At 34.8% G+C, this 20613-nt stretch overlaps 1 protein-coding gene and 1 long non-coding RNA gene across 4 annotated transcripts in view; one reads left to right on the top strand and one right to left on the bottom strand.

Annotated features, from left to right (window-relative positions):
• LOC109705952 (F-box/LRR-repeat protein 14) overlaps positions 1 to 6136 on the bottom strand; it is a 29342-nt gene extending 23206 nt beyond the window's left edge. For 2 of the 3 annotated variants that reach the window (XM_020226767.1, XM_020226781.1), the window contains exons 1-5: positions 5989 to 6136; positions 4588 to 4905; positions 4351 to 4479; positions 1246 to 1453; positions 40 to 186 (exon numbers count right to left, since the gene is read on the bottom strand). In XM_020226767.1, the coding sequence (XP_020082356.1) occupies positions 40 to 186; positions 1246 to 1453; positions 4351 to 4479; positions 4588 to 4779 (676 nt within the window). In that variant the 5' untranslated portion in view covers positions 4780 to 4905; positions 5989 to 6136. Of the gene's footprint in view, positions 1 to 39; positions 187 to 1245; positions 1454 to 4350; positions 4480 to 4587; positions 4921 to 5988 lie in introns of all 3 variants that reach the window. The other variant, XM_020226775.1, reaches the window with a different exon arrangement.
• Positions 17543 to 18455, top strand: LOC109706764. Its single transcript, XR_002215313.1, has 3 exons — positions 17543 to 17804; positions 17906 to 18028; positions 18125 to 18455. It is a non-coding gene; the product is annotated as an uncharacterized LOC109706764 (long non-coding RNA).

Raw genomic sequence — 20613 nt, 5'->3', positions numbered from 1 at the left:
TGATCATAAAAGGAAAAAAATACAAGCGGCAAAGAGAACCTTGTAAATGAATTAAACCACCATGAATTGCAGAACATCTTTCAAGGTCCAAGTTTGCCAAGTTCACCAAGTTGGCCAAAGCTCTCATTCCTTCAGCACTGATAGCATTGCTTTTCTTAAAGCTCAGAGATGTCAAATATGAAAGTCCTACAAGGAGGAAAAAGTACAACCGAGTGAGAAACAAGAACCAGCAAAAGTGAAAGTAACAAGACTAAGCATAAAGGAAAATTTCAAATTCTTAAGGTGTCACATTCTCAAAACTCTCCATCCAACAAATTTATCTCCTACCAAAAGGTCCTATAAGTTAAAAACAATATATCATTCTTCACAAAAATAACTACATCTGGTATTAAAAGAAATATGTAAATAAGCATTGAGAAAACCTATTGCATCTTTTCAACAAGAAAGATCGCCAGATTATAACAGGTTATAAAACTTTATCTTACTAACAAGAAAAAGTATAGTAGCCTACCAAATGGGAATTAATAGATATCTCTCAAATGAAATTAAAAAAAAAAAATCAAGGAATAACAGACTAGCCTTAACGAATACAAACTAGTCCATGAAACTTTTAAAGCAATAAGTCGCGGTAAAGGAGTCAGGTAGACAAGCAACAACAAACTCAAATCCTCCTCTAATGAAGTCCCAAGAACAAGAACAGCTAACATGGACTATCTGTCTTATTGAAAATCAAATTAAGAAAGAGGTGACCCATATTTTCCTCTTAAGACCAACAATAGATTTCTGTCTTACAAACAAACAGAACCAGTAATTTCTAACATAAGAAGGACGAATAAAGTCCTTACATTAATTTGCGCGTACAATGGCTGCTTCGAAGTTAATTTACAAGAACAAGGAATACAGCCTATTTTGTGGACCTAAAAATCTAGGAATCCTCCTAATGTGGCTCTAATTATATAGGACTACAATAACCAAAGCCAAAGGTGATTAAGACTCCACTACCCCAACACTTAAATGCTTCCAAATAAAATGTGCCCTAAAATTGAGCAAGGTTTGGGAGGTCGATTGCACGTCAAAGCTACAATATCCTATTTCATTTGGTATACATGTGTGTTATGGAAAATTACTGAATACATGAGCCATTAAGTATTAAAGCATCGGAATTTGGAACTAGAGATAAATGGAAATCTTCCGGTAAAAAAGCAGTATGGAAGAAAATGAAAGAGATAGTGATGGACTACTTACTAGACAAGTTTTCCAGCCCAACGTCTGAGATTTGGTCACAATAATTGAATGCCAAGCTTTGAACATTGGGACAATCTTTGAGGACAACCAAACCGCAATCAGTTACATCAGAACAAGAAATATCAAGGGATAACAAGGATTGGCCTTGAGAAGAAATTACACCCATCCAACTGTCCTTCACTCCTGGGTACTCCCCCAAATGAATGTCCTGGTTTCATATCAGATGGCGAAAGAATTAGCATTTTAAAGGCAAATAGTACAGTGTATTTTTTTACTGATAAGTGAGTAGGAAAAGTAAACTTACAAGCACAAAAGTACCTATGAATGCTATAATGTGCCTATGAACGCTATAAAGTAGTGCAAGCTATGAAAGAATGAAATATAGAAACTTAATACAAGAACGCTACTATCTTACCAGAAGAACACCCATAATTGATTTACAACATCCAGATGAGGGACTAAGTAACAAAATATGTTCCTTTACTAAAATAAAAAAATGAAAATAAAAAAGAGAAAGAAAAATCATTCTAAGACAAAAGACAAGCATATTCAAACAGTAAATAAGCAAACATTAATAATAAACACCATGCTTCAGATTCATGTTGATCTAACACATATTGCTAAGCTAGAATCAAAAAAAAGTTTGCGCATTCTATTTAGCTTAGCAGAGCTCTGCTGAAGCCTTTATTACCCATCCAATTTTTTTACTTCATAAAATAGAGGCTCATTAATTCAGCTCTAGGATCCTTAAACAATTACTACTACAACATTTAGCATTACGCAATATGTACAAAATCTCTACAAATCACTGCAAGAAAGGCTAATGTTTATCATTTTCTTAACTAGATAAGATTAGTTGAGCATATCTTTTAGTTAGTTAAATGAGGATTTTTAGCTATCCTCTTATTTGGTTTTATTTGTATTTAATTTTAGTTAATCTCTTGATAAAGTTGTTTTAGTTGGTTATTTAGGATAAAATTAAATCCTAAGGTTATGAATAATGAATAAGTAAGGTTAAGAATAGTATAAATAACGTGTAGATCTTCATTGTAAGAGGGGGATGATATTAATAAATTAATAAAAGATGATTCGCAGCTTTGGTGCACGAGCAATCTTTTTCCTTCGCAAATGCGTCACCCTAAAGTGAGTCCAGTCCCAAAGCGAGTTCGGTTCAGAAATAAGTCCCGATTATCTTTTCTAATTTTTTATTTTTTCTTTTTTTTTGAATTTTCTATTTTTAATTTTCATAATTTCTTCTTTTTTAAATTACGAAAATTTCTTAAAAAATCAAAAATATTCAAAAAAATATTTCCAAAATTTCCAAAATTCCAAAAAGGCTTTCAAAATTATAAATTATATTTTGGAGCCATCTAAAACATAGGACCCTATATCCCGTCCTACATCAGATACGGTATTAGAGCTTAGGCTATTTAACGGTTTTGTTTCGTCAAAAGTTTTGGGCTTGTGGAAGAAAACGGGGTGAGAATTGAAAAAAAAAAAGTGAGAAAAAGTATTATAAAAAAAGTGTAGTGAAAAAAAAGATGAAAAAAAAGTGTGTCAAGAAAAAAAAAAGGAAGTGTAAAAAAAACATTATGGATGCAAAAAAATGTCTTAAAAAAGTTTTTCAAAAGTATGGTAAAAGAAAAGGGATACATATAGCATCATTAAAAAAAACATGTGAGATGACAAGAGTCGAGTTTGATGAATGGTTATACGATCAGAAGTCATACTTTGAGACAAAAAGAAAAGATATTCGGATGGAAATATCAAATGACTTCAGATTTGGTATAGACAAAGGCAAATATCTCATCTTGATTTTAACAAAATATTTTTGGAGGAAGAAAGGAGGTTGAAAATATTGAAGATGATGCTAAGATTGCTGAAGGTGATTTTCAATGGATGGATAAGGTCAGAGATAACTATCGATAGATCCAACTAAAAGTTCAATTAGAGACCCTACTTACTCTACAAAGTATGCCACCTATAGCCCAGTTGGGAGTCACCAATTTTTTACTCAGTTCCATCCATACCATCCGATTGCAAAGAAGTTCTAGATGTGACCGAGTTAGAATTTGAGCATCCGCAGTTAAATCATGAAGCCAAGAAAGATGAGCGCGTTGAGAAGGTAAGATTACCGATCAAGTTGGCCTCATTGCCCCAGCAATATGAGTCCTCTATTCCAGAGCTTCAAATTGCACCAAAACCACCTTTCTCATTGATATCAAATCTTATGAAATCTCATGAACTTATCATTCATTCTTCCTACATCAATATCAAGTCGGAAACTCAGATGATACAAGTTGTTCGACATGCAGTCATTGGACTGTGTCACTTTATTCTACACACTTGGTTGTTTCCTATCACCTTGCAACTGATCTCGAGAATGAGATCCTGCACAGCGGAAGCAAATGATGCAAAATAGGCCCGAACCAATGTTGATGATTGATCGGATTAAACCAATTTAGTTTATCGTTTTCTTAACTAGATTAGATTAGTTGAGCATATTTTTTAGTTAGTTAAACGAGAACTTTTAGCTACCCCCTTATTTGGTTTTATTTGTATCTATTTTTAATTAATCTCTCGATAAAGCTGTTCTAGTTGGTTATTTAGGATAAAATTAAATCCTAAGTTGGTTATGAATAAGTAAGGTTAAGAATAGTATAAATAAAGTGTAGATCTTTATTGTAAGAGAAGAGGATGATATTAATAAATTAATAAAAGATGATTCGGAGCTTAGGTGCACGAGCAATCTTTTCTTTTGCAAATGCATCGCCCTGGAGTGAGTCCAGTCCCCAACTTAGTTCGGTTCAGGATTGAATCCAGATTATCTTTTCTAATTTTTTTTTCTTTTATTTTCTAATTTTATGAATTTTTATTTTCTTTAATTTTCATAATTTCTTATTTTTCAAATTACAAAAATTTCTAAAAAAATCATAAATGTTTAGAAAAATATTTCAAAATTTTCCAAAATTTCACAAAGGCTTTCAAAATTATAAATCATATTTGAAGTCATCTAAAACGTAAGACCCTATATCCCATCCTATATCAAAGGCTTTAACTGATCAGTCAATAGGATCCATGTATAAACACAAAAAAGTAGGTTACCAGCAAAGCGCAATCACGAAAGGCTTCAAGAGATGAACCAGTAAGGCAGCGAGATTCCACCAATTCATTGAATATCTGCTGGCTTATATCCCTTGGAAGCATAGAAAAGCTACTATACTTATTGATATCCTGTAGCACCATTAAAAAAACCAGATATATAAACATCACAAACTCAAAAAACAAACCACAATTTCATAAGGAAAAACCCCAGAAAAACAAAAAAACATAACGAAGTACCTCTCGAACTTTGGCAACACAAAGTTCCATGAGGGAAGGGCACTTCCCCTGCCCTCTCCTAAGAATATCTGACCCGGCCCGAGGCAGTGTGAACAACATCCATTTGGAACTACCACTCTTAGAATATCTTGGCCTAAACTGATCACCCTCATCAACTAGATTGTCTCTCTTCCTAGAACAAGCTCCCCCCATCAAGGATAGTTATCTAGACACCACTCCACCGTACAATAATATAGTTTCAGTGTCTAAAGATGAGACGATCCTCCATTTCTATAACAACCGAAATCGGAAACCTCCCTCATTATTTTCTGCTCCATCCTACATCAAAGATCCCTAGTCAGAAAAAGTTCAACATCAGAACTACAAGTTTCTTAAGGCATCCTTTCTTATTTACTTCGAATTCAGTAAAACAAGATGAAATCCATGTCACTTCACAGGGGGTAAAAACAAACAAACAAGAAAGATCTTTTCAAGTGATCCACAAATACCATGTACAGGTCGACGCCGCTTCTTAAAAGAATCAATTTGAACTTTTTTTTTTTTGGGCCTACAGTAGAAAAGAACAAAGCATAATAAAGGAAACATCCACATAACAGTACACTCCAATCTTCAATATATGACCTAAAACTACCCAACCTGATTAAAATAAAATAAAATGAAACAGGAAGCTATTACTTCACTCTAAAATGTGTCAAAAAAAAAAAAAAAAAAAAAAAAAAAAAAAAAAAAAAAAAACCTAGCTTTAGCTAGATATGAGACTATCCAATATTTCTGTAAAACCCAAAAATCCTTCCAAATTACTCCAAGTCAAGAATAGTAAAAAAAAAAATTTCTAAAATAATCTCTCTAAAACTAATGATGATCAGAAGACCTATTTGTTTTTTTTTTCAGCTGATTTTTTTTTTCCTTTTTTTGGTTTAAAGGTTTGAATTCAGTAGAACAAGTAAGATAAGCGATCCTTTTGCGTAATCCAATAAGTTAGCTTTTACGAATAAAAGCTATATGAAATGGTCATAGAATCTAAACAAATAATATCCACAAAAATTTTAAAACAAAATTAAAGAGAAATGATTTAAACGAGTACCATCGATCAACAAGGCCCCATATAGATAACACCCCAATCATCAAAAAAAACATGCCTAACTTCACAAAGTCTATCAAAATTAAAACAAAAAAAAAAAAACAAGAAAGACAAATTGATTTATCAAAAGAGAAAATGATCCTATTCATATATCATTACACCCCAATCATCAACGAAAAAAAAAAAAATGCCTAACTTCGCAAAAGTCCATCGACATTAAACCCAAAAAATTAAGGAGAAAGGCAAATTAATCCATCAAAAGAAAAAAACAAATCACAAATTAATCGTCACGATCGGGCGATCGGCTTTAAGATTCTTACCCAAAATTGGAAGGAAATGAGAGTAAACGAAAACCCTAGCGAACGAGTGTAAAGAGAGAAAGCGGAGGAGAGAGAGAGACTACTGCAGCGGCACGGCAGGGAGAAAGGGGACGGAGAAAAAGATAGGTGGAGTGCGGGAGCGGGGAGCTGGCCACCCTCCGAAGCAACGGATGGCCGCCACGTGGCGCAGCTGCGTACGCCGCTCCCGCGCCTCGGACCAGAACGGGATAAGGGCTGAGGGAGAGGGAGAAAAGGGTCATTTTTGTATTTAGCACCCCCAAGAATTTGTTACTAGATACAATTAACACAACAAAATTATAAATGAAATAATTCTATGTGCCATATTTGCGTCACGACGAGCCGGAAGATTACTTATTAATTATTTAAACTATTTACGTAAGTATGATAACTATTTATCATAATTATTTAATAATTTCTGTAGCAAATTATGTGTTGTGGTTTAGTTTAACTAATTACTATGAATGTACGGCAAATGCCGTAATGAAATTAATATTATCAATATTTATCAACACCAATATAAATGTGTATATTATATAATCCAAATTTATAATAAAAACTACTATTTATAAATAAATATTTAATTTTATTAGAAAATATTTAAATATCTATGTTCTCTTTTTATATACATCGACATTTTTATATATTTTGGATTTTGATGAATTAAATTTAAATATGTGTTTAAACTAAAAAGCATCAAAATTTAATTATATTTATTTTCAAATTTAAAATTTAAGATTGATCACTGTAATAAAATAATGTAATTTAAATTTGATATCAAAATTAAATTTAATTTCATAATTTAAACTCAAATTTTAATGTAAAATACGATAAATAGAATGCTTTTTTTACAAATTGATCATAACAGTTTGTTTTTATTTGAGATAATTTTTAACAAATAGATTATAATGCGTTCGCGAGGATTGAATTATAGATGGATAGAACTGTATTTTTTAATAAATTGATCATAACTGTTCTTATTTGAGATTTTTCGTTTTTAAACCAATTGAGCAATAAAGCAGTTGCTAGAAGAGTAGATTTTTACTATTAGTAGAAGGATTAATCATAACCGTTTGTTTTTATTTGAGATATTTTTAACATATTAATCATAACCATTCGTAGGTAATATTATTTTATTCCTTTTTGGATTCCGTCTGTCATTGTCGGAATTTCTATACGCTTTTATATATAGTATAGATTTGAGTATAGTAAGTTAATTATTATTTTCAAATTAAACATTCCGTAATGGTAGAATTCAGAAGAATATTATAAATTATTTATTGTGTTTTTCTATATATAATATATTATTTGTGAAAACTGAGAATTTGGTTGTGTAGCTAGACTCTTTGTTGACGATGTTCCCAAAATCCGTCATTGCATTGAGTCCATGACAATTGGACTGTTGAAAACGAGCTATTGGATTACTATGAACGGAGTCCGATGCATACCAGAAGCCATCTCTACTTATTGGCCTTTTCAGAAAATCCAAATTACTATTCACTTTAAGTTATTAGTAAAGATTACGTAACTTCTTTATCCTAACTCGTTTTCTCCTAAAACTTGACGGATGCTTATGTAATTGAATTACATACAAAAATATCATCAACAAAGAGTCTAGCTAAATAGCCAAATTCTTAGTCTTCACATTCTGTCACGCCCCAGGGTTCTTTTATAAATTCTTTTTAGGAAAGCCAGCGGAAAACGTGCAAAAATTTTTTTGAACACCTTTGAGAACACCCTGCAAACGCAAACAAACCCGCCTCATGAACAAAGGATCCTCTGTATAGACGAACAGAGTCTCCCTTATACATGCACAGCGTGGCAACACAACACATAGACCACCACACATACAACCCACGCACACAACATCTAGTAATCATAATATAACAATAATTCAGGTACATTACGTATCATATGAACATCAGTGGGTAAGAAACTAAACCAATCCAACAGAAGGCTAATGAACATCATCAATAGGTAACTCTGGATACAACTATCTAGCACCGTCCTCATGCATTGTCCCAACCCTCACCGCCCGCATTACCTGAAAAATGGTGGGGGGTGAGAACATATAAACATGTTTTTCCTCCAGTAGGTACCGCAAGCCGACGAATGCGGGGAGTACTCACCGATACAGGAAGAAATAATCATAGTCATGAGCAGATATCACAAATACAGTAACAATAATACCGAAAGGAAAAAAGAATAGTAATAGAACATATAACTACCGCTACTGTTAAGGAGAACAGAATGTATACATGGATATCATAACTACAGTAGCAATGATAGTACAGAGGAATATAACTAGTCGCTACTGTAATACAGAACAAAGTACAAGTATGCGTCAACCGGACGATCAATCCCAAAATACCCAATCCAGAAGCTGCCATATTGGTCCGAAGACCGCAGGCTATGCCACTACCGCTCTAGCAGAGATGTGACCCGAGCAAATGACCGCCGCGGTCTCCTTGGCATATAACCCAACAAATGACTGCTGAGCTCACGAGTCGGATGTACGACCACTTTTCCAAAAAAGAACACCCTCTTACGGTGGATCAAATTGCTGGTGTACGTGAAATGCATATGAGCAATGACGATCGATGCAATATGCTCAATAGCCCACTATCGGCAGATAGCCGAAGTAAAGTCCAACAAAAGTAATCGACCAACCAAGTCAACCTCTATCTCAAGGATAGAACAACATCACCAACTACGAAGTCAATTAATGTCAAATCATATCATGTATGAATATGAGTGTCACCGATTATAAAGTCAACTAATATCAAATCACAGCATGTATGAATATGAGTGTCACCGACTATGAAATCAACTAATGTCAAATCATGTTCTGTATAAATACAAGTATCGCCGACTATAAAGTCAACTAATGTCAAATCACAGCATGTATGACTCAATCATCAGAAACATCACTCTACTACTAGATCATGACCATACAAAATAGGAATAACGGTAGAGTGACAAACTACTAAGTCCAGGGATGTAAGAATGCTAATCAATATCAAATAACGAATGAAAATAACAAGGATAGAGATCATCGAGCAGGTACTACTTTACCGATTTCGGATCGAAGTACCCACCTATTAAAGTTGCGTCAGAACCCTGGACGCGCAAGAAGTCAACCGGACCTACGATGGATCCACCGAGTCAGAGACAACCTCAAAAGACTCAATCTAAAGATTCACACACTCAATCCCAAATCCCAAGACTAGGCTTCCCAACAATCGGTCTTCGTAAATCGCCGAAAGTCCCGAAATCACACTAAGACGTCCCTAGGACCCACAAAAAGCCCCGGAAGGCACCGACTTACTCTACTAGTCAACCGCTGCCCCGAAACACATCCATTTGGATGTTCCGACAGCAACCACTACATTCCACGCCGAAACGGTTATTGTCGGATAACTGTTCCGATCTAGGTTCCGAAAAGTGTCAATTTTGACACCAGAATCCACTACCGCTCGCTGGACGTCTCCAAACACTCGAGACGGCCATGGTGACCAGCCAACAAGGCTCAGCGGCAATTCCTAAGGTATTCCAATAGCGTCAGATAAATTTCAAATCGAAATCGCGTTCCACCGGCGGACTTCGCTGAAAAACGCAATAAAATAGACATTTGATCTCTACAGAAGGTTCCAGATCTTGGACGATCAGTCTAGAGGTCGCCCACAACATATACATACAGCCCACAGTAGTCCACAGTGAGACAATTGCATAAACACCCTTACAAACCCTACAATTGCAATATATATATGCATATTGAGGAGATTAGGGTCGTTACCTCGATCCGAGCACATTCGAGGTCAGCTGAGATATTGGCTAATAGGTCCCGATGAGGCGAAGGCTGTGCTCGCTGTCTGGAGCATAGCGGACGACCAAGAAGCGCACGGGAGCAACCCGAACCTTAGCAGGAAGATGGTCCGGGAGTGACAAAGGCGATCTCGCTGATCCGGACCTCGCTGACAGCAAAACAGGAAAGTATGATGATCAGCATCCTTCCAGGATCACCGTGCTCGCCTTCGGGGGAGTCGTAGGTGCCACGGATCACCGAAACAGTGGAAACACCACTTTTATCCCTAACCAGGCTGTTTTGGGAGCCTGGACCTATGTCTGGCCAATGGCGGCTCCGGCGACGGGTGTGCAGGTAGTAGGCGAGTATGGTCGACAGGGGGAGGTCGGCGCTCGCGCTAGCCGATGGCGGGAGGCGACCGGAGGGGCGGGCGGCGATGCTCTAGGCCGCCCAAGTTGTGGGGAGCCTGGGCTCAACTTCTCCGACGACGACGACCACGGGATGACGCCAATCGGTGGCCGGGGTCCCCCGGGTCATGAGAAGGATGAAGAAGATGTTGCCAAGCAACGGCGGCCGTGCGCAACTGCTCATGGCCACCCGAGCAGATCTCGGTCCAGATGCGGCCGTAGTGACTCCCTGAGCACACGGCGGCGACGGCGACGGTCTTGGTCGGGTTCGGCGGTGCCGGAGGGTTGAGAGGAAGGTGCTGATAGCCACGGGAAGGCCTAGTGAGGTCGGCACAGAAAGTGGGCCACGTGCGTGCCCTAGCCACGCCCTGCGGGTCGCAGGCGCAACGGCGACGCACGACGGGGATGTGGCGACTGGGGGAGGCTCCGGCACCCAGGTGACGCCGACGATGCCCAGGGAGGGGTGGCAGCCGCAGGATTGGCTCCCTGCCCAACAGAAAAATAGGGAAGGTGAAGAAGAGGGAGGAGATGGAGAGCTCGACAGCCACTCCAACCGGCTAGGACTGGTCGGCGGCTGCACGCAGGGAGTTGAGCAGGAGGAGGGGTTGGCGGCTAGGGGCTCAGTTGAGAAGGAAAGAGGCTAGGGTTGGGGTTTTCTTGAAGAAACCCTAGGTGGCCCTATATACATAAAATGTCAATTTGCGATTTAGTCCACCAAACTCCTATATTTCTTACTGGGTCCCTCACAGCGCATATAAAACGTATGTACGCACCACACCTCCAAGTCCGATCTTGCGCGATTCGGTAAATAAAATATAGGGGGTTTCACGCGAAAAACATAAATGCCATTTTGACCCTTCCTCGATAATCGTGTGATATCCGGGTGTTCATCAAATTTCTGAATGGATCACGTCAACACGTTAAGCACTGCCGAAAGTCTGGCTACACATAAAAATATCGTTAACTTCTCTATCCTAACTCGTTTTCTCCTGAAACTTAACGAGTACTTATGTAATTGAATTACACATAAAAATATCGTCAACAAAAGTCTAGCTACACAACCAAATTCTTAGTCTTCACAGATGAGGATGAAGGACAACTTGCCATAGGGAATAAAAAGGGTCACACACTAATAAGGATGAATGACAACTTGCCACATGGCAAAAAATATTAGAAATTCATATATATTAATAATTAATTAATAGATTAATAGATATTTTAACTAATTTATTCCAATATGCATAAGTCATAACATGATATTAGTGTAATACCCCTGCACTTTTTTCCATTTGTTTTGTTCTATTTTCTTTTAAACTGTGGGCTTTTTCGTAAATATTAATTTTTGAGAAATTTGGCAGTATATTGTGCATTTAAATCCCTAATTCTGTTTTGATTTCCATTCTTAACAGCACTCTAACCAACCTACCTTTTTTCTCTCGTTCGACTCCTTTTTCTCTCACGTTCGTACGACTTTCCATCCACTCTGCCGCCACCACCGTACATCTCATCTATCAACATTTTTGTTTGTCGTCGACGGCACTCCATCGTCGTCGTTACCGTCTTTGAGAAAGTAAACTCCCTCTCCCCTCATGTCCGTACGGCTTTCCATCCGCTCCGCATGTGTCAACATCATCGNATTGGAGTCCTATGTTCGGAGTCCGATACGCGCCGAAAGCCAATTCTACTCCGTGGCTTCACCGAAAAATCGGAGTTACTATTCACTTAAGTGAAAACTAATAATCGCGTAACTTCTCCGTTTTAGCTCAGTTTCTCCTGAAACTTGACGAGTGCTTATGTAATTAAATTACATACATAAACATCGTCAACAGAGAGTTTAGTTACACTGTCAATATTTCAGTCCTTACACTTTCCATCCGCTCCGCATGTGTCAACATCATCGTCATCGTCATTCGTGGCCGCCACCGCCGTACATCTCATCTATCGACATTTTTGTTCGGCGTCGACGGCACTCCTCCATCGTCGTCGTTACCGTCTTTGAGAAAGTAGACTCCCTCTCCCCTCATGTCCATACGGCTTTCCAGCTGCTCCGCATGTGTCAACGTTGTCGTCATCGTCATCGTCATTCGTGGCCACCACCGCCGTACATCTCATCTATCGACATTTTTGTTTGTTGTCGACGGCACTCCATCGTCATCGTTACCGTCTTTGAGAAGGTTTTCTTTTTTTTTTCTCATTTTCGTCTCTATACCGCGTTTTCTTTTTTTTCTCATTTTCGTCTCTATACCGAATCTTGAGATCATCTAATCTTCTTGTTTATCGTTATATTATTATTTTGAATTATAAATCTGATTTGCTTGTATCTAATCTTTATCGTTCTAATCGTTTAATTTCGTATCTTGTATATTCTACATATTTGGAATGCTTTGATACCAATTCAAATGTAATGACCCGATCTGCTTACAATAATAACTCGTTGGGTCAAACAACCGGTCCAAAATATTTAAACCCAGTTATTATTATTAACGTGTACCCCTAGTATAAACTGATCGAAATCAATATCTCATCCGATGTGAAATTATTGGGGCGTTACAATTAGTTATATAAATAAAGTATTTTCCTACCATATTATTTCACAGCTCAAGAAGCAATCAGTTCACAACCCATACAGAGCCTAATTAAGCACGTGAATTTCTATAAAAACCCTGTCCTCTGCTCAGGAACGTATACTTTATAGTAGGATAAAATATATCGAGACCCTCTTAGCTGTTTGGAAATCCACTCTCTAGGAATCTGTCGGTAGAAAAATCCTACTTATATACTCCCTTTTGGATATAAATTTTACATCCATATTTTAGAGTTTATAAAAATTTAAATAATTTTTATTAAAAATAAAAAAAATTTGGTGTGACAAGTAAAAATTATTAGCTTTTGGATAGAATGAATGTAAGATATATATATATCTTACTTTAGAATGCACTAGTAGCTCTTTAATAAGATGCATTTGACACCCGCTTGCAACTAATAAGCGACCTACTTGCATATTAAAATAATCTATCAACTTTAGTATATTTATTACCAACTTTTCAACTTTTATGTACTTCAAATTATTTTAACAAATTAAATTATAAATACGTGGATTCATGGTGACCCAACCAATTTTTAGGCCTCTAACTACTTTTCAGCTAAAGGCCGTACGAATTTTATTAATCCTTAGTGACCAACAAGCTAATAAAATTGCAAAATTTATTTAAAGTTTATTAATACCATTAACTAAATTTATTCATACCAAATAAAATGAAAATTCTGAAAGTTATCATTTAAAAAATACTATAGTACCTATTTCAAAATTGTCTCATAGTTGAGTCTAGGGTCCATACAATTTTATCTTTATTAATGTTTTTCTTAAAAAAGTACTGTGAGTGAGTGGGTAGGTGGGGGAGGGGGGGAGCTATTCCGCCTATGGAGCCTGCAGTTAACACGCGTCGTTTCTTGCTCGTTTGGTAATCTGAGGAGAAAATGGGGCCCACAGGTGCCTAAAAACGTGATCTAACCATATCCATTTATTTATTTCAGCATTGTTTCTGTGCTTCTGCAGTGATGCTTTGAATGAGAGTTCTACTATATATTTTTTTTTAATAATATACTGCAAATACTGGTCGTTTCTAGAGTAAGTGGCAAAATACTTGATTATTGAAGCCCGAAATTCTAAATTTGAATCTTAGTTGATTCACATTTCCAGCTAAATTTATTTTTAAATTAAATAAACGAAACGAATAGCGTGCTACCTATCTCTCAAAAATAATATACTGTAAATATAAAAATTTCATAATATAATAAAACATTATGAAAATAATTATTTTTAAATAAAATAAAGATAAAAATGAACGTATATCATCTTATCTTAACTATGAGTTATTTTAAATTAGCTATTTAATTTTTCAAAATTTAATTTTGCTATATAATCTTTCAATTTATTTTATATAAATTAGTCAAACAAAACTTCAAAAATTTATAGAGGAATTCTACTACACTTTTAATTAGTAATAGATCCAGCGGTTCATAGTTTACAATAAAAACTGGTTTAATAGGTCACCAAACAATGGTATTATTGAGATGACAATCTATTTAATTGGCCCGTTTTAGTGTAGTCCAAAATGGAAACAACTGGAAAACCAAAATGGAAATAACAGAGGCAATGTAGTCCCCCTCTTCCTCATTGCTTTCTTTATTCATTATTTGATTCATTATTTTTTTCTTACTGTTTAAAAAGATAAAATAAAAAAAGAGAGAGAAAGGAGCTCTTATGTTTGCCTTTTATATTATCATATTTTAGACAAAAAGAGGAATCCGTCAAATCTTCATGAAGATTTTCATATGGTAAAGTATAGATTTTATACTTTATATCCTAGATTCACAAAAATTTTAAAAACTTTTTGTTAAAAAAAATTGATATGACATATAAAATATGATTATGTTTGTCTTTTATATTGTCATATTTTAGACAACATATAAAATATGATAATACTTGAATGAAGAGGGTGTATCATTAATTAGCATTGATAAGATGAAAAAAAGGTGAATTGTAGGCCGTTGGGAAATAGGCCCCTCAACTTTAATTGTTTTGATGTAAGTCTTTTAGCTTCTATTTTTTTTTTTTATTTGAATTATTCTACTCATTTAAGTTAATAATTTTTTAAAATTTAATTGCTATATTAGCTTTTACCGGTTGAATAATCTAGCTTGTCGTAAATTAATTAAAAATTATCAAATTTGATAAATTTAACAAAAAAATAAAGTTTTAATTTTTTAAATTAAAATTAAACGCCAAAAAGACTACAAGATTGGAGGTGTCAATCCCAAAATAAATTTAGGGGGTTATCTCTCGTGATTTTATTTAAATGGCTATTTGGTTTTACGTAAAATTCTGAAAATAATTTTATATGGAAAAAAAAATTTTCAAGGAAGTTTTTTTTTATGCTCTTTAATGTTGATTTATAGAACGAAAAATTAGTTTTCAACTATACTTATTTGGTTCGTACGAAAACAAATATGAATAAAGAATTATTTTGTATTTGTAAATTAAATATATTAAAAATTCAAACAAAGCGGGGGCCAGGTTGTTTTTTTTTTTTTTTAAATTGAATAGTTTTAGCTGATTTTATTTTCAAATTGATCCTTCTTTAAAAATCTTTTACAAAACGGTCCCTCGAACTTGACAATACCCCTTAAAAAAAATTGTATTTGACCAAATAATACCTATAATAAAAATTTATGTCGCTAAATAATTCTTTCTTTTTTATTCTGAATAAAACAAAAGAAAGATAAATTGTTTACCAATTTTATATTTTTCTACTTACGATGTCAGTAATCACTCAAATATTCCAACAATTGACAAATAATTATAACAAACTGACGAAAATTTTAACAACATGCAATATATAATCATAACAGGTAAATAAAAATTTCAACAACCTGGATACAATCCTAACAAAATCCCATAAAAATTCTAACAGCGCACATAATAATCTCACAAATGACAGCAGATAAAATAGATTCACTTTACAAATTAAAATTTTAACAAAGGTTATTTAGTTAATTATATAAATTTGTTTAGTATCAGTTTAAAAAGAAGTTGTCTCTCCCTTAGGGGTGACAATCCATCTTGCCATTCGTGAGCCAGTTCGTGTTCGGTTCGAAATGAGCTCGAGATCGAATCGCTCGTTTAGTAAACGAGTTGAACACGAGCTGAATTTTTCGGTTAGTTTAATAAACGAGCCGAACATGAGTTGGGATCAGCTCGCTCGTGTTCGACTCAATAACAGCTCGAATACATATATTTTATATTTATATAATTTATTTAATTTATATTTATATATATAAATAAATAATTATATATATAATATATATTTTTATTATTTAATTTCTAGCAAAATAAAAATATGAAGACGGGCACAATTATAAAAAAGACTCATTTATATGTAAAATTTCAACCATTAAATTAAAATCTAATGGATACGATTTTATAAATTTATTTTTTATATACGTTCAATCTAATCTTTTTAACTTATTATTTATTTGCTAGCTCGTGAATCAAGTCGTGTTCGGCTAGTTAATAAACGAGTCGAATACGAGCTGACTCGATAAAGTATGAGTCGAAAACCCGTTTCCGAACACGAGCCGCCCTGCTCGCTTGTGGTCGGCTCGTTTGACACCCCTGCCCTCCGTCGTGATCTGCCGTTGGCACGCAATCTTGAATCATTCCATCCTGCTTTCCCTCAAAAACCGGGGAGTTACAACAACAAAAAAAAAAAAAAAACCAATTGTTTTTGTCGATTCCTGTTAGGAATCACCAGCCATCGCTTTTATTTCTCCTTACAAATACCTCCGACTTTCCAAAACCCCCACTTCGAAGGGACGATCGCAAGCCGGCGGACGACCCTCAAACCTCCTCTACGCTTCGCTCGCGCTGTCTCTCCGCCTCCTGTAGTATCCTTGTTTCATTTATTATGTAATTAATTAGTTTTTTTTTAGTGGGTTGCATAATAATTATGGTGGCTTGGAGCCACGTGTGCCCATGCATGCTTATCAACATGCATGTGCTTAGCAACTTGCACGTACACCCCCTCCCATTGCATGCATATCTGTTTAATTAAGGAGGGTGTGCATGCACTTCACTAATTAAGTTTTTCGTTTCTCTCTCTTTCTCGTGCGACTGAAGCAGGGGACAAGCTTGAGGAGTGCCGCGGAGAGATTTCGCCGTCGACGTCGCGCCGCGGAACCGATCGAGCACGTACTTGACGTCGGGGCAGCGCGAGGAAGCTGTGCGAGCGCGAGTCGTTGCTGTTATCGTCNAGTACTCTAGTATTTATATATATGTGTTAATCATCTGTATCTCTTGGTTTGGGGTCTGGAGATGATTACTCTATTATGCTACGGCTCTGCAGGATAGCTGTTTATATTTTTCATCATTGCCTTGATAAAATAGCTAGCTTATGGTTAAAAAAAAATTGATATCGTTCTGCTTTAGTATTGAAAAATTTCGGCAATGGTACTTCACTTGAACATGTCAGCCTATAGGACCTGATATTGTACCTGATTGGAACCAAGAACTAGACTTGCTTCCAAAAGGCGAATGATTGTAGTTTTTTTTTTTTTTTTTTTTTTTTGATTATATATTACATGAGCATAGAGACACTGGATCATTGCTTGGTTCTTTCTTTCTTTCTTTCTAATAGTAATGTTCGCTTTTATAGAGATTAGTTTGCAACTTTAATGCACCACTCTGTTTTGTCAAATTGTTAAGCGATACGTTTTAATTCTATTGTGTAATTAACTTTTATTTTAATTTGAAATGCAACACTAGTGTTAGCTGTGATGAAGTTTCAACAAATTCTTCTGAAGAGAAGACGCCAAAATTAGAATCGGACAAATCTGCACTTTGTCAAAAGTTGCCAGAAATTGAGAAAAGAAAAGAGGTTAGGGAAGAGACAGAGGAGGAGGAGAGGAGGAGGAGAGTTTATGAATATACTTCTGGTGAAGATGATGATTACGTCCGGCCAGACGGTACACGGAGGAGGACTCGAGAAGAGTGGGCTTTATACTACAAACAAATTAAGGAGAGCGAGGTATTTATTACTTGTGTCGTTGTCTTCTTTTTGAGATTGAAATATATTTTTACCGTAGACTTTATTGATTCTTCAATAACCATTATTATATGTGGATCTAGGGATTTGATGTTGATCCATTTCCGGGCACGTTTGAATTTGGTCTTACGGCGCTAACAAATTTCGAAGACGAAGGTCTCATCAAATGTGCAAAACAAGCAATCGAGCACTTTAACAAGGAAAATGTATGTTTCAATTGTCTTTTCTTTGTTCTTTTCTTTTTTTTTTTCTACCTTTTTTTCCCTAATAGAATATATTTTCAAATCTCTTTTGTGATGTAGAATACCAGCTATGAGTTTGTGAAGATAGAGAAGACAACTTGCATCGTTGCAGCAGGATATTGGTATAATATCACTTTTCTAGCCAATAATTATAAGGTTGATGATGTTGAAGCTAGAACTCAAACTTTTCAAGCTAAAGTCTGGTATGGACTACGCGGTGATATTAGTGTTTCCCTTTGCCGGCTTAAACCAGCTCCAAGTTAGTCCAAGTTATATTTTGATTTATTTATTACTATTTTGATTTAGAAGTGGGTGTATTTAGTACTTGTCCTAGGTACATAATATTTCATCCGTACTGATTAAGAATTGTTAAACAACTTTTTTTTAGCTAGTCTGCTGATTTGAATGCTGCTTATGCTCTGAAAAATATTACATTACTCTAGGAGTTTTGTTTCGTTTTTTTTTTCACTAGTTAATTTTACTCTTAAACTTTTATTTATGTTGGGATGCTGATCTCAAATGCTAGTTATGTTTGGAAACCTTTCACCCTATATATTCATATTTTAGAAACAAATTTCCAGTCTATCCGCTTCCACAAAATAACATTTGTCATAGTATAGTGAAGTGGGATGGTGGTTCAAAGATCCATCTCCGAATTTTAGCTACACGGATTAGCTATTTTATAGAGTCAACTCTTGTGCATGCTATATTTACTGTGAAGAAAATCAAAACAGTGGCTTCTTTTCTACTGACATTTTAGTCGCTAACCGGTAAAACCTAACTATTTGGAAAGAGGTTTAAAACCTAGAAGCACGGAGGGCTCCGTGCTTCTATAAACATACCAGCCCACTCTCTCTCTCTCTCTCTCTATATATATATATATAAAAGCACATATTTTTAATTTCGCTCATTTATTAAAATATATATATATATACATTCATCTATAATTCAATCTAGCGAACGGTTATGAATCAATTTGTTAATAAATATTTAAAATAAAATGAACGGTTAGATAAATTAGTTAAAAAATAGATTCTATTTTTATTTATATTTAAATTTAAGTTTATAATTGTGAATTAAATTTATTTTTGATTTTTGATATCAAAGTATCTATCCATTCATTTTAATATTAAAATTTAAATTAATATTATAGATATTTTAATAAATATAATAATATATAATTTAAAAGATTATCAAAATTATTTAATTTCTTATAATTATTGAATAGATATAATTTATCAAATTTATTTGATTAAATAAATTAATTAATAAATTGTATGCATTTGTAACGTACGCTCAACTTAGTGTGTGTGTATATTGATATATATTATATATATCATATTATATATATAGTAATATATACTATTATATATATTATATTATATATTCCCAGCTATGGTGGCTCATGTAAAAAGCTCCAAGCACTTGTGGTTTTTTTTTTCTTGTAAGTTTTTTAATCCGTTAGATCTAATCTGCTCAGGTGTCATTATTCAACCCGTTAGATTTTTACTATTCACCAACCCCACCAATCCCAAGGGAGCGCACATATCCTAACACACACATCTATTAATCCAGAGAGGCAAAAACTTATAAGCACGGATAACTTGGTCCTATTGTAAATAAGATAGGACTCAATTTATTATATATATATATATATATATATATATATATGTTATAATTGAGGGTCTCCTATGCTTAATAATATATAATTAGCTCTATGCTTGAAAAGTACGAAGTCATTGGTGCTTTGTTAGATTTTTAGCCATTGGATTAAAGATATGATTTCTGTTAGAATAATGTCGGCTCTGCCCTCTAGGGTTTAGTGGGTTGTTTTGGGGGGGTGGTTGTTTTTTTGTTGAATATGTATATCTAACGCGTGAAAAATAACAAGGCGTAGATCTAAACGGTTATAAAATTCACCAAGCACCAAGTGCTTGGTAGTTTTCAAAGCATCGCATAACCGGGACGTATATATTTATTATAAATATATATATATATTATATATATATAATTATGATATATATTATATTCATATACTTAGTATTATAAGAATTAGGCTTGGAATACTATTAATAGTAAAACCTTTTTTTGGCCTATCATTTTTTTAACACTTGGCATGAAAATTATATGGGTTAGGATTTGATATTAGTCAGTTATGAGTATAATCTGTCCCTAGGGTTTGAGATGGTCCCGCACTTGGGTTAATAGTATTTAATCCAATGGATGGTGATGAAAGAGTTGATCCAAAGACTTTAAAAAGATCTATGGCAATAATAAATTTTGCTACTAAAGTAGTACGCCATCCAACTCTATATTATATATTATATATGATAATAATATATATATAGAGAGAGAGAAGAAGAGAGAGCAGAGAAGAGAGAAGAGCTAGGCTACTATCTTTCTGAAAGTTCGGGAGACGCTACGTGCTTGTAAGTTGTATTTCCGATGAATGGGACATTCCGATCGGCGATCGTTCGCGTATAAAGCTTGATCTATCAAGCCTAATTGGGATTTACTATCTAGAGCAACCACAATTTCGATAATTATTG

This window comes from Ananas comosus, linkage group 2, assembly GCF_001540865.1.
Source record: "Ananas comosus cultivar F153 linkage group 2, ASM154086v1, whole genome shotgun sequence".
NCBI classification, from domain to species: domain Eukaryota; kingdom Viridiplantae; phylum Streptophyta; class Magnoliopsida; order Poales; family Bromeliaceae; genus Ananas; species Ananas comosus.
Note: the sequence above shows the minus strand (reverse complement) of the source record. Positions and strands in the feature narration are given on the sequence as shown.